Raw genomic sequence first — 14,468 nt, 5'->3', positions numbered from 1 at the left:
AAATAAACAACATAATTTAACTGGCACAAGATAGTCGGACAGATTTAACCAGATGTGACCCTAACAGATTCAGTTCTCACATACTCAGTAACAAACACTAGGGTAACAACAACAGCAACAACAACAACAACAACAACAGTACTTTCATTCAACCAAGACTGCAGGCGACCGTTTTCACTTTTCAGCTCTGTGCCTTTCTGGGGAAAGTGTCAGTCTGATGATTTTGCTGGAATAAGCAGCGTAAAATGATTTATTGCGTTGCGCAACCCACATGACTTTCTCCAGACACTTTCAACACCATCCATATTCTGGTTATTACTGTAAGCCCCAATGCCTGGAAACCAAACCAAAGCAGCGAGCAGGAAGTACAGTCCTTTCCCCTTCCTCCTCTGCATGCTTTCCTGTTCCACGGGCAACCCCTCTCCCTCTCTCCCTCTCTCTCTCTGTCTCCCTCTCTTCTCTCTCACCCTCTTCCTCTTTATCTCTTCCTCACTTCTTTCATGTCCTTGCTTCGTGTGTATGTGTGTGTGTGTCTCTCTCTCTGCACGGTGTTTTCTCTCTGAGTCAGTTTCCCTTTTAAATGCTTACGCCTGCTTTACTGGAGATTTGGATGTGTGGTCGATTAACTTCACATCACATGAGGTCAGCATGTTTACCAGACAAAGAAAAGGGGGAAAAACTGAGTCGTGCTGTTGGGTTTTTTGAAGTCAGAACTTGTGTCTGTTTCTGTTTCCTCGCCTGATTTTCTCCTCTGAGCTATTTTTCCCCAGACAGCACTCAATCTCTCTCTGTCTTTGTGTGTGTGTGTGTGTGTGTGTGCAGTGATATAAGAATGAGAGATACTCATTCTCTATTTTAACACAGGGTGCATGATACAGAGTGTATGCACAAAGAGGTCCATTCACTGCATTATAATGGCATTACTATATGTGAAATGAGATTTGGCTAATTTAGTTTCAGAGGACACAGGCTGCACACTGACTGCACGAATGCACAGATTCATACCTCCGTGCTTTGACTCGACATCTAGAGAGGAAAAGAAGGGAAAGAAAAGCAACATTTCTTTGTGTTTTTCATAGCAAAAAAAAAAATCTTGGACTATCTCACTCACAGGATTTTTTTTTTTTTATTTTCTTCCCTCTCTCAGTCAGACGCCATATGCACGCCTTCACCAGTCGACCCACTTTTTTTGACTGGACGGGACTCTGCTGCCTCTGTCATCGAGCCTCGTTAGTCTCTGTTTGAGAAAAGTTCATCTCCTAAAGCAACAAGTCCTCACACGATTTGAAGAGTAATCGTCCAGCACACTCATGGTGAACATGTAGAGATGGATTTTATGAAGCTGTTTGGCACTGTTATCGCCGTCTTGTTCCACCCCGGATCCGCTTCTAAAATCAATGGTAAGAAACGAACAGAGAGAGAAAAAAAAAGCTCATTTAAAAAAAACAACAACTCTGCTTTAACAAAAAGTTAAGACTTGCTTGGTTTTTCGCTGAAAAAGTTTGCACGCAGCGCTAAACAAAGGGTTTGCGTTTGGTTTTCCGTGTTTTCTGCAGTGGGTTTAAGGTGACGAGAAGCCTGAAACACAAGTATGTTGATGATGATGATGATGATGATGATGATGATAAACAGGCTGCGGGCGGACTCGACACAGCAGCACAAGCGTGATGTGATGGAAAATGAACATCAACAGACTGTTTATGATTCAGATCTCTGATATGAAGTCAGGAGGTCGCACAACTATGCAGCTGACTATGACTATAACAGAAGCATCTACTGTATGAGACCCCATAACACTGTTATGTAACAGGCGCCCCGATTTATAGACAGGGTACTATTTTTCAGTCCTCTGTAAGGCAAGGCAGCTTTATTTATATAGTGGCATACAGCAACTCAACGCTTTGTATAATAAATCAATTAAAATCCCCTTAAAAGAGGAGGAAAAGAGCATTAAACCATCTTGTTTTGAACATGAAGAGGTTTAAGAATGTTTTGACACAAAGGCAAAAATAGACAGTTATGCAGTGTAATTAAGTGTGATTACTCAAGTGCTATTTCTTTTTTTGAAAGGCTACATCTTTGAGGTACACTTACTTCACTTGAGTATTCCCATTTCTACGACTTCATACTTTCATTTTGGAGGCATGTAATGTACTTGTTACTCCACTACGTTTATTCGACAACGCTAGTTACAAGTTACTTTGCAGATTGCATGCTGCAGAAGAGTCAAAGAGTGCACATTTTTAAGAATTACTTTTTTTATAGATTGAATAGAAGAAAACAAAAACAAACACTAAGTACCATATTGAGAAAATTGCTGATTAGCGGATCTAATAATCGCCCAGGCCGATACTCGATAATCACACATGTAGGCCTACAATTTATATACATGTAAATATATGTATCATTTACCTTTACTTGTGCTTTTGGTACATACACAAGTACATTTATTGCCAGAAAATGACTTGTGATACTTGAGTACATTTACAAAACTACATTTAAAAAACTACAGTACTATTCGCGTGGATGACTTTTGTTCAGGTAATATTTTAACACATTATCTTTATTCTTATTCAAGAATGACTTTTGAGTACTTTTTACAAAACTGAAAATAAGCACGATATAAGAACTATTTCAGAGATGGGTCATTATTGCTTGATTGCTTTATATTTTCATTACTTGTTTGTGGTTTAATGTAGTTCCTAACCTGTGGTTCACGATCCCCGCAAGTGACCCTGAGATGCATCTACAGTAATGGGTTGCCAGACGATTAAAGATTAATAACTAATAAAAAATAAGTCCCTTCTCCCACATCTCAGAATGTAAACTCCTAGATGTGCAGCCGGTTATGAGAGGGCAAAGGTTAGACGTGACTTTAAATTAAAGTTCCAGTGTGTAGATTTTGGGTTCTATTGACAGAAACAATATATAGGCTAGTATTCATAATTATTCTTTGATTAGTGTACAGTCTCCTGAAACTAAGAATCAATGTGTTTTTTTGTTACCTTAGAATGAGCCATTTAATATCTATAGAGGGAGTGAGTCCTCTTCCCAAACTCCCAGGAACAGCAGCAGGCTTTGAAGCCAATGTTTGTAGTGGCCAAACAGCGTAATTACGTCACCTGATGCACTGGGGCGCAAAAAGACATTTTCCCACGAGCCCACCTTGTGAAAAAAGCCACTTTAGAACAGTGGATACATTTTTTTTTTAGCGTCACACCACCGCGCAAATGCCTTGTTTGACTATCATAATCTGAGCCATTCAGTCCAATAACAGTCCAATCTGTTTGCCGTATGCTAAACTGGAAGTTAGCCGGCTCGGTCAGCAGAAGTCTCTAGTGGACACACTCCATGGGCCCCACAGTGCAGAAGATCTGGGTAATTTTCTAGCGAGAAAGTCGAGCTTTTTTAGGCTTCATGTGCCACTGAGCAGCTTTCATAGGAATGAGTGGGGCTCAGCCTCCGGTGCTGAATCCAGATTTTCCTTGTTATATCCATGCTTCCACAGAATCTGCCATGTTGCACCGCCATGTTTCTACAGTAGCCCCAACGCACAAACCACTTGCTCGAGAGAGAGAAAGAGAGAGAGAGAGAGAGCCTTTCTTGTTTTTTGTGTTTTTAGCAGCCACTGTAGGATGGATGAGGATGAGATGAGATGAGTTTAGCTGGTTGTGATCTGCAACCTCACCATAGATGCCGCTCAATTGTACACACTGGACCTTTAAGGAGTCACAAGCAAAAAAAAAGGGTTGGGGACCACAGCTTTAATTCATTTGTCAGTCACTTTATTGTCATAATTGAAAATATATGTATCATACCTCATGTATATATATCATTCCTGCCTTTAGATGATAAAAATTAATTGTAGTAAGTCATGATTAACACACTTCTTGGCGACCCAGTAGCTCAGTTGGTGGAGCGTCCGTCCCATGTACAGAGGCTTTGTCCTCGCTGCAGCACCCGAGGGTTCGATTCCAACCTGCAGCCATTTGCCTCACGTCATCCCCCCTCTCGCATCCCGTTTCCTGTCATCTCTCTAAGCTGTCCTATCAATTAATCCCTGAAAAGCCAAAGAAATACTTGGAAATAATAATTAACACATTTCAGTCGATTACAACCTACTCATTGTGCCACCTCAGCAAACCACTGCACTTTAGCCTCACATATTTAAAATGTTTATTTTCCTTGTCCGTCACAGTGCAACACAGCATCAAAGCTATTTTGATTGGCACAAGACCAGTGTCGAGAAAAAACTTTTTAAAGCCCTTTAAAACATAGGTTTTATACTGTAATTTCACTACCATATGGTTTACTCGACCCACGTTGCAGGAAAATGTGACCAGACGTTGGCAAAATATTCCGGCTCCTAATTTGTCCATGATACTGTATAACTGGTGCAACAGGAAGTCTTCAGAAAACTAAACAAAAAGAACCCTGCACTTACCATATTGTTATCTCCCTGACACTGACTGTGGCGTCCAGGCCAAAAGATCTGTCGGCGCGGGACAGAGCGCCCTTGCTACAAGGTGTCCTACATCGAGGACAGTAGGCGGAGGCTGACGTTTGAAGATGCCAGACAGGCCTGCTGGTTGGATGGAGGCGAGCTGCTCAGCATCGAGAGGGAAAGCGAGCAGCAACTGGTGGAGAGGTTCATACGACAGCTGCAGGCTGGAGATGGAGACTTCTGGATCGGGCTACGTCGCAGCCCACACCACCACAGGGCCGGGGCAGTAAGCCCAGTGTGCCCCTCGCAGTACTTTTGGGTGGATGGAAGCACGGCTAAGTACAGGTCTTTCTCAGTTTTTTCAGCATCTCGCTCTTTTTGTATGAATGTTTCATCAATGTTCCATGAGAGAAAGAAAAAATAGGCCGTAGTGAGTTGCGACTTGGAAACGATTATTGGATTAAGGGATGCTTGTGTGGGAGTGATGGAATGTCTATAGTCTTTTGCAGAAATTTGGGAAATTCAAACACAAAGCAAAACAGTCAAATGCATATTTAGACATGATTCGAGTCTAAACTTGCGCGTCTTATTTGCTGTAGGAACTGGCACTGGGATGAGCCATCGTGTGGTGCTGAAATGTGTGCGGTTCTGTACCACCAGCCCTCTGCACCACCTGACGAAGAAGGTCATTTCCTGTTCCAGTGGAATGATGACAACTGCAACTCCAAGAACAACTACGTGTGCAAATACCCAGAAGGTGAGCCGCTAGATCACAGACACTGCGCTGTTGTATCTGGCTGCTCAGTGCTGGGAATTGTTGACATATAGCACACACTTTGGTTTTATTTGATTCTTGAATCCACAAAATCTGAACTTTATCTACCGAAGTCCATTACTAAAGTGTGGGCACTGCTGTCAACAGCGAGCACCAAACAAGTAATGTGCAGTTTTTTTTATGTTGCTGGCCTGGATAACTGTTGTCCTGGCAACCTGAAATGATATATCGGCCTGTGTTTAGGGTATACCTGATAGCTTATATATTTATTTTTAAATTAATGTATTGTTCACCCAAAAAATACATTTCTGTCATTATCCACTCAATCCTCTGTCGATGGAAAATCAGGAGAAGTTTCATAATCCACCAAACATTTCTGGAGCTTCACAGACAAAACAGCATCACAGCATTCTTCTGAACAACTGAAGTAGATGGGGACTATTTCTAAAACATTTAAAAAAAACAACAAAATAAAATATAAAATGACTCCATACAGTTCATCTGGGGTAATCCAAGTCTCCAGAAGTCAAATAGATTTGAAAATACGTTATTAACACCCTTTTTTAAGTTGAAATCTTCACCATAGCTGCAAGGCTAAAAGTCAGACACCCTGTCTGAAGCGGTTGAACAAACTTGATTGGGCGTTGAGGGTGTAAATAATGCCTTTTCAAATCAATTTGGGACCTCAGGGCTTCTGGAGACTTGGATTACGCCGAAAGAGCTTTATGGAGTCATTTTATTTATTTAGTTTCAATGTTTTTTTTTCCATTTTAAAACAAGTCTCCATCTACTTCAGTTGTTTAGGAAAATGCTGTTATGCTGTGAAGCTCCAGGAATGTTTGTGGACCAAGAAACTAGATTTTTCAACCTTTAAGCTGTGAACTTAGTTGATTCATTTTACTTCCTCTCTTTGATCTAATGGTTCTTCCTGTTGTTTCTTGTCTTCTCTTTCCACTTCAGAGCTGAAACATTTTTTAATGCATTAAGTATATCATCTTCTCTTTTTATTAGCTGGGTAAATCAGCATTCATTACATACTTTTACACAGATGTGCTCTCTGTGAAGATGGTTGAATTGCTGAACTGTGTGACCTTTCTTGCTTCTCTTCATCTTTTGCAGTAAAAGTACCAGTATTTACTGAGGAAAGGAACACAGCACATGCAGGTACAACATGCCCTTGACCACCCAACACAAACTGTCTATGACGTTTCTGTGGGATACAAATAACAAGTGACTGCAGATGTGTTTATACTTTAAGATTAAGAAGCCAGACTAAACCACTACGTCACTACTTTTTATCACTTTCCTTAAACGTCGCATTTGTCGTGATAAAGACCTCTAGTGGTCAAAATATACACTGTATGACGGTTTGTTTACTTTGTATAATCTGTAGATTACATGTGTCACAGTACAGTACGTGTATGACGTATTTCTCCTCGTAGCAAGACTCAAGGAAAGATGTTGTTCAGGAAAAAAACAGGCAAAATCTTACAAAAGTGAAGACATGCTCAAAACATATACAACACGCATATTCACATATATTCTGTATGACTTCAAATTAGATACTTTAGCTACATTCACATAGAGGTGCATGTGACCACATCATCCAACAGCAAAGACATTTAAACAGGTAAATTCAAATAGGCAGGCGCAATACATGGAATCTATTATAAATAATAATTTGAATATTTCAAATGTTGAAATGTTTTCTTTCTGAAGAAATTAGTTAAAATATACTATGAATAGATAAACAATCTCATTTGTCATTTAATTTCTCCTCATATGCAACTGATGATGTTTTATTTGTTTTCTGCTCTCTCCAGTTCCTGCTCCAGTTCCAACTCTGAGGCCAAACATATTCTCAACGAGGCCTACAGAAAGTGACGAGAGGATAAATATAGGACTACCCGAGTCATCAGGTAAGAAAAGAAAAAAAGACCTCTGGATATTTAGAGCTAATACTGAAACATTGTGTTTTAAGCAGAAACAAAATCACTGACCATACTCACGTGGCGGCCATTTTCCTCTGACATCAAGGTCAGGGTGGGAAGCTCAAATGTTGTACGGCTGTGTTTCAGATTGCAAGTCACATAAATGTAGGGAATCTGACAAACTGCTGTCATTTCACTTTTTCCTGATAGATCAGTACTTGAGAAGACAATGGATCATGAACATTTGGAGGGATGTCTGGCAGTATTTCATAGTAAAACAACATAATTGATAACCCATTAGCTTCTTAAACAACAGCCAACGTTAGCATCCAACCCAGCTAACCTTACCATTTGATAGTTTTACACGCTACGATAAGAATGTAGTAAATGAATTCTGAACTATCCGCACATCTCGGACACATTAATTTAAACCCAGAAGTGAAACACACTGGATGTTATCAAAAGGTAATGTTAGCTAAGAGCTAATCGGTTATCAAATATGTTGTTTTAACCTCTACGTCAGAGGAAAATGGCCACCTTGTAAATATGGCCCGTGGCAATTTAAGGACAAAAGTCATATTCAAACGTCATCTCAAAAGAAGTCATGCCAAATAATAATGTTTCCTTTGCAGTATCTCTCTCAGACAACACCCTTTATGTTTCCTACATCCTTTGTGCAACTATTCCTGCTCTGCTGCTGCTCATGTTTGCAGCTGCTGGGTTCTTCTGCTACAGACATCATGCTAAGAGGTAAAGTGTAAGCTAAAAAAAATGTATCATGAACAAATACTCAATACTTCAAATATGAAACTTTTTGTTTCTGGAGGCAGTGTAGTGGAATGACATATTAAGAAGCATTTTAGAGGAGATAATGTGGTTTTGTGGTTTTTTGTGGTTTTTTATATCTATATATAATGCATTTGTGGAATATTTATTTATCGACAGGGCACATAAATACAGCTTTTATTCAGTTTTGGCCAGTGTGAGCACACACTTCCTCAGGGTATCTTTGGCTTTAGAAAGGTTTGTGGATAGACAAGTAGGGAAATGCATTTTCTCACATATTTGGTGTTAAATGGTAATTTCACTGATAATTTATTACTGTGATGACCCCGCTGGGCTCTTTTATCCTTTGTCTTTTATATTCAGGAGGAAGACAGAAACACAGAGCCATCCCAGCAGATCAAAACCAGGGATGTCAACAACAGCTTCACCTTACGCTGTTCCAGGACCTTATGCCTATAGTGACGTTACCAAACTGCCTCACACTGCTCTGGACAGCAGCATGCTAGCAGACATCATGACAAAGTACCCCCGTGCTCCTTCCCCGGACTCCCAGTGTGACGATTATGAGAACGTGTCATGTGCAGACAGGGAGAGCGGCTTTGTAACCAATGACATATATGAGACCTCTAAAGCTCAGAGCCGGCGCTGCCGTGGTCAGGCAGGTTGGGTGGAAAATGAGATCTACGGATAACACTGTTGAATATGACCCAGCTAGACAGTGGAACAGTGTTCTCCATCCTTTTCTGCATGTACACCGACTGGTTACCTGTGAGGTTCAGGATTACTAAACACGTGGCTGTGTTGGCTGGACTTGGATTATTTGAACATATATCTGTCACCTGTGTGTATCTCCAGTGCTGCATCCTGAGCATCTAGCATTCAAAGTCAGATTATGCGTAATTAAAGCAGGGTTCCCCCAAAATGTGTGTACTGCGACTACAACTTCCCAGAACCAGAACAAAACCTACAAGAGAATTCTTCAATTGTTGATCTAATTTTGAATCTGTGCATGGCATACCTTTGGGTTCAAGAGTTATAAAAAAGTTATAATATATTTTAAATGTTTTTAATCATTTTATTATTAAAACTAACTAAGACGAAGAATCTACAGCCATGCTTGTAGCTCTGTGAGGCTGTGCTTAAAAGTTATATTCAGTCATTGTCTACCTTTACTCAGCCTCATTCTGATAGAAAGTCAGGTGAACAGTTTTGTACTATTCTCCCAAACAACTGAAAAAAAAATTGCATGGCTCCAAACAGCTCGTCCGGTGTAATCCAAGTCTCCAGAATACTTGAAATCCCAGACTGATTTGAAGTTATTTACACCCTCGACTTTAGACTGATTCCATGCTAACACTTTTAGCTTAGCAGCTATATGCATATATATAAAACATCTCACAAATTTAGGACAAAACCACCATTCAGTAAGTTCACCAAGTTTGAAGCCAGCTGTCTCCTTGTTATAATGGCCTGTGTTGACTCTTCAGCTGTAGTCAACACTCATTGACTTAACTTGACGTAACATTGATCTCACTGGCTTCCATCTGCTGACGCCGAGGTTTTGAGCTGCCAGGTTGATATTGTCTTCCATAATTCTGATATCTTATTTTCTTTTCTGCAGAGCCTTCAATATTTCCTCTTCCCGGAATGATTTGTCCGCTTCCATGTTAGCCCATTGTTCATCCGCTTTGCTCTGACGCTCTGCCTTTTTCTTCAGCTCCTTCGCCCGCATTGCATTTAGTCGGTGGGCAGAAGTAGATTCATTGCTGCATTGCTGTCCTCCTGTCTTCTCCTCATCTGTCATCTCTGCCGGAGCCATGGTGGCATGTTCCTCCTTTGTTTGTCTCAAGTATGTATGCATGTATGCACAGTTGCGAGAAGCTCAGATTCTGTTTTATGAACCTGGACTGTGTGTGTAACTTTTTGGACATGTTGAAGAACATGTTTGACATTAAATTCTGACCGATCCTGTCAGTCTGTCTAGAGATTTAAATAATAAATATAGTTAAGCTGCTGTGCATAAATGCGCACAAAGATGTATTATTTCACCCATCCACATCCCATCTGCTATTAATCAGAATGATAATATTACAGAAAAACACACAAGAATTTTGGCTCTGCCGTGCGCACAACAGTATAAACACAACAACCAAATAATGGAATGCTATTTCATATGCCATTTGGCAATGCTTTTCAATGTGCTTCAGGCGCTGACTTGTAATTATGACAGGTAGATGTTATAAAAATGGCTTGAAAAATGGCTTGAAAACTAACAGTGATCAAGTCAATACATTTACTTCTTAACTAAAATATGATTTCACGGGAATTAAATACCATTTAACTCAAATATAAAACCGTTACTCATCAATTAAATATATTTCGTTTTGAAGTAAAGTTTCATTGCATGGAAATTACAGATTACTTTGTTTTCAACATATAACATTGTTATGATGTGATGAGTTTTGTTTGTAGTTAGCACCTACATTACGTCTGACAAATTGTCTGATTTGTATTCACGGCAGTAGTGTTGTAGTCAAAAACTGTGGGGGGCACCAAATCTCACAAAATGCCAATTTCCTCATAATGTTGCTTTAAAACATGAAATTCAAGTAAATTTTAAGTAAGTTTTCAAGTATTGACTCACTCAGTATGTGAAATGTTCTTAAAAATATAAACATATTAATACTATCTTTTGGGAAGAGGGCCGTCATGTACTTCTTACAAAGTAGAGACAGTGTTATATTCCATGCTGTATAGCTGTACAACATCCCAGCAAACATGCTCTTTCGGGGCCACTGTGGGTCCGCAGTATACCCAATGGGTATACCCATAGTATGGGGCCCACATGTGCCTGCATTTCACTCCAGTATCAGGGCCCACAGTTGGCTGCCCACTCTGTGGGCATACTGGGTACACTGTGGGTTTATTGTGGGCAAGCTGGTTACATTGTGGCTTTATTGTGGACAAACTGGGCACACTATGGGTTTATTGTGGACTTAGTGGGAACACAATTCTTAGACGCACAGTAAGCAAAAGACAACAAGGAAGAGTTTAAGATTTAAATACCCCTTTGGCTTTGACGAGCAAGGACCACATAGATCCTTGTAACACAATAAACACACACAAAAAAAAATCTGTCAGGAGCACCAGTGGATAGAAACTGAACTGATCGTGTGCTCCTTCTATTCCTTACACCATGCCTGTCTCTGGCACTGCGGAGTCACATTTTTATTGAAGTCTTCGGTTCTGCTGCCATGTCCTGGTTGCTTTCAGTCACAGCATCTAAGTGAGAAAGAAAACTCGGAAATCAGAAAAAACTCGGAAAAACTGAAATCTAAAAAACGTAACATTTTCCATGTGCAAAGGAAGTAACCATAATGGCTTAAGCCATCAGGACAAAATAGATGACTTAAACAAAAATACAAAATGTAAGTTCAGTATGTTGTCACTACTGGTGCTGAAAGTAGTGACAACTTACTCCTGCAAGCTTGCCGTTTAGTTTTATTTTTCTTACTCTTTGACTCCTGTGTTGGCACGCAACAGCATTTAAACGTGTGATTCTTATTCTACATGCTACTTTAACTATACACTGTCACGGTTTTTAAGTAAGCACAACTATAAATTCCAATCACCTTATCACATTTCTAATCACATATCATTCTAATCAAGACCATTGCATGGAGGAATTGACACAGTATATGATAATCACACTTCATGGGCATGTTTGCTGGGTAAAGTGTAGATTTGGGCTTAAATAGGGTGTAAATAAAATATTTTCAAATCAATTTGGGATCTCAGAGCATTCAGAGACTTGGTTTATGTTGGACAATCTGTATGGAGCCATTTCATTTTATTTATTTTTCTTCATTATTTTTGTACATTTTAAAAAAGTCTCCATCTATTTCAGTTGTTTAGGGAAATGCTGCAACACTGTTTTGCTGTGAAGCTCCAAAAATGTTTTGTGGACTACGCAACTTTATCTGACTTTCCATCGGCATGGGGCGGGGGAGGTAGTGACTGAATCTTCAGTTTTGGCTGAACTGTTCCTTTCATCATCAGTGTGCTAACATGCTCACAAAGGCTAATGCTAAGATGCTAATGTTTAGCATGTATAATGGATAACACTTTATATTAAGGTACTTGTAACAAGTGTTAGTTAATATTTAATAAGGCCCTTATCAGATGCATATTAACATTATTATGTTTTATTAATTGTCTAAGTCTTTACTGCAGTGGCGCAGGTTCGATATCAGCTGGGCACCTTTGCTGCATGTCATCCTGTCTCTTTACCCCTTTTCCTGTCTATCTTCAGCTGTACTATCCAATAAAGGCCCCACACAAAAAATAAGTCTTTAAAAAAAAACTGTTAATAAGTGCATAATAAAAGATTTATTAACCATAAGAAGGAATTGTTCTTGCTTTAGATCTGGTGCCTGCAAAAAGCCTGGTTAACTGTTAATAAGCGCTAACTTAACGTGCTATTAATGATGCTTATGCTATTAATAATGCATATACACTTTATACAGCTTTATTAACACATTATAATGTTGATAAGCAACTTAATAAGGAATTATAAGGGCCTTGTTATTAACTAACACTTATTAAAAGGACCTTAGTTTAAAGCATGTACCATGTTTGCCATCTTAGTTTATTGTACTTGCATGCTACAGTAAAAGTACAGCTAAGACTAATGGAAATATCATTAGTTATGCAGATATTTGGTCATAAACTTAAGTATTAAATAGATGAAAAGTGAATACAAGTTGTTATAATACCAAAGTACAGATGGATGTGTGTACTAAAAATCTTGTCAGTCCCTCCAATAGTTGTTGACTTGACTCAAAACCGCAAATGTCAACCTTCTGGTGGCGCTCTGTCATTACGATACATCTCTGACTTGTTTTGTAACTTCCCAGCAGCTTTCACAGAGGCGTTAATGAATTCAAATAGGCGGAAATGAGTCAGGTCAGTGTGCTGCTATATCTGGCGTGGTGGATTGCACATTTAACCCTGGCAATAAGTGCAAGTTTTGAGGACTCGACCAAGGTTACTCATGTTGTAAACAATCCAAAATTAAACTACTCAGCCCTTTTCCAATCACGTCATCATATTATGACACACAAGGACAAAAAGATCCTGTTGGCTCTCTGCGGCAGTGGAGTTGTTCTATTCAAGGACCATTCTGACCCTTTTCTCTAAACCTGAAGAGTGGTGTCAGGCCTGTGGAAGGCTTCCTGTTTGGACTGTGATGTCAGGGAACAGGACAGGCCGTGCGGAAACACTGATGACAGAACTCTGCTGACCCCAGTAAACCTCAAAGCTGTGGGCTTTCCCGACTCCACCTGGCTGTGTGAGAAACTCAACCTCCCACTGATCTGACTTTTTAGGAGTTTGGAATATGTCATGGCCTCATTCATCAGTGTTTGCCTGGAAAAAAGCATATAAATCTGTAAACTAATCATGGATATATATTACTGAACACAAAAGCCTGTGTTCTTTCTGAGTGTTTTCTGCGTGGGCTGCTGGGTCGGTGTCTTGGAAAGATGTGGCAAGCCCAGTAAGGAGAGGCTGAGTGTGTTCTTGGAGAATGTTAGACAGGAAATGCCAAAAGCACATCTGGAACTCTTACATTCAGGAAGTCTATGCGTGACAGCGGAGGCCTTCGGAGCGCTTGCTCTGCCTGCCCGCTTTAGTAATCCACTGCTCTGTGTTCGACTGTCACCGCATGAGGAGAACAACCGCTGGGTGTTCAAATAAAAGTTTGGCTACGAGTTAATGTGGTTGAAATCCTTTTTTATGAGTACATTCAAGTGTGTCTTGATTTGTGTAAATGTGTAGAGGAGTGTCTGTGTGAAAGTGGTACAGCAGTGGTGTTACTAGAGTACTTATACTACAGTACCGAGAGCAGTATTTCAAAAAGGAAATGTGTGGCCTTAGAAGGTGTGGCCTATTTGCTTTTGCTTTGTCATTGGGTGACTTTATAGGCGCTTATGAATAAAATGTATTATTATTATTATAATATTATAATAACTATTATTATTATTATTATTATTATTATTATTATTATTATCATTGTTTAACTAAAGTACAAATACTACAGTACTGAGTGCAGTATTTCAAAAAGGAAACATGTGGCCCTGTAAGGTGTGGCATTTCTTTTGTAAAGTGTCTTTGGGTGACTTTAAAGGTGCTTATGAATAACATGTATTATGAGTAGTATTATTATTATTACAGTACAAATACTACTGTACTGAGAGCAGTATTTCTAAAAGGAAATGTGTGGCCTTGCTTTAATTTTCTATTCTTGCCAACAGATGGCGCTGTTATGTAGCTGACCAAAGAGTCTTTGTGGCTGCTAAAATGTCTAGTTTCACATGAGGTCCTGCATGTTACATTATATAATGTTATATATTAAAAATATAAGATAATTATGAAAAACTTTTTGCCTTTTTTTTGGATTGTGTGACTAAAAGTGCTGTAAAGTGTAAAAGATTTAGCTTTTTTTTTTCATGTCAATCCTAGCAAATAGTTT

General features: G+C 39.4%; 1 protein-coding gene across 1 annotated transcript; it reads left to right on the top strand.

The window, feature by feature from the left end:
• Positions 1-582: 582 nt before the first annotated feature.
• Positions 583-13,707, top strand: laynb (layilin b). The gene is made up of 8 exons (XM_084351114.1): positions 583-642; positions 1,148-1,400; positions 4,483-4,789; positions 5,044-5,201; positions 6,339-6,383; positions 7,043-7,138; positions 7,783-7,900; positions 8,300-13,707. Exons 2-8 carry the CDS (start codon positions 1,328-1,330, stop codon positions 8,625-8,627), a joined length of 1,125 nt encoding a protein of 374 aa, XP_084207240.1. The 5' UTR covers positions 583-642; positions 1,148-1,327; the 3' UTR covers positions 8,628-13,707.
• Positions 13,708-14,468: the final 761 nt, after the last annotated feature.

This window comes from Pagrus pagrus (genome assembly GCF_965226575.1).
Source record: "Pagrus pagrus genome assembly, chromosome: 4".
NCBI classification, from domain to species: Eukaryota; Metazoa; Chordata; class Actinopteri; order Spariformes; family Sparidae; genus Pagrus; species Pagrus pagrus.
The sequence above is the reverse complement of the archived record's forward strand: the minus strand, read 5'-3'. Positions and strand labels throughout refer to the sequence as shown.

Bases quoted from the DNA above. Each gene is read 5' to 3' on its own strand.
- laynb (XM_084351114.1), top strand. From the start codon at position 1,328: ATGGATTTTATGAAGCTGTTTGGCACTGTTATCGCCGTCTTGTTCCAC. The intron at 4,790-5,043 runs GTCTTTCTCAGT...TATTTGCTGTAG, and splicing joins GGAAGCACGGCTAAGTACAG to GAACTGGCACTGGGATGAGC. The intron at 5,202-6,338 runs GTGAGCCGCTAG...CATCTTTTGCAG, and splicing joins CGTGTGCAAATACCCAGAAG to TAAAAGTACCAGTATTTACT.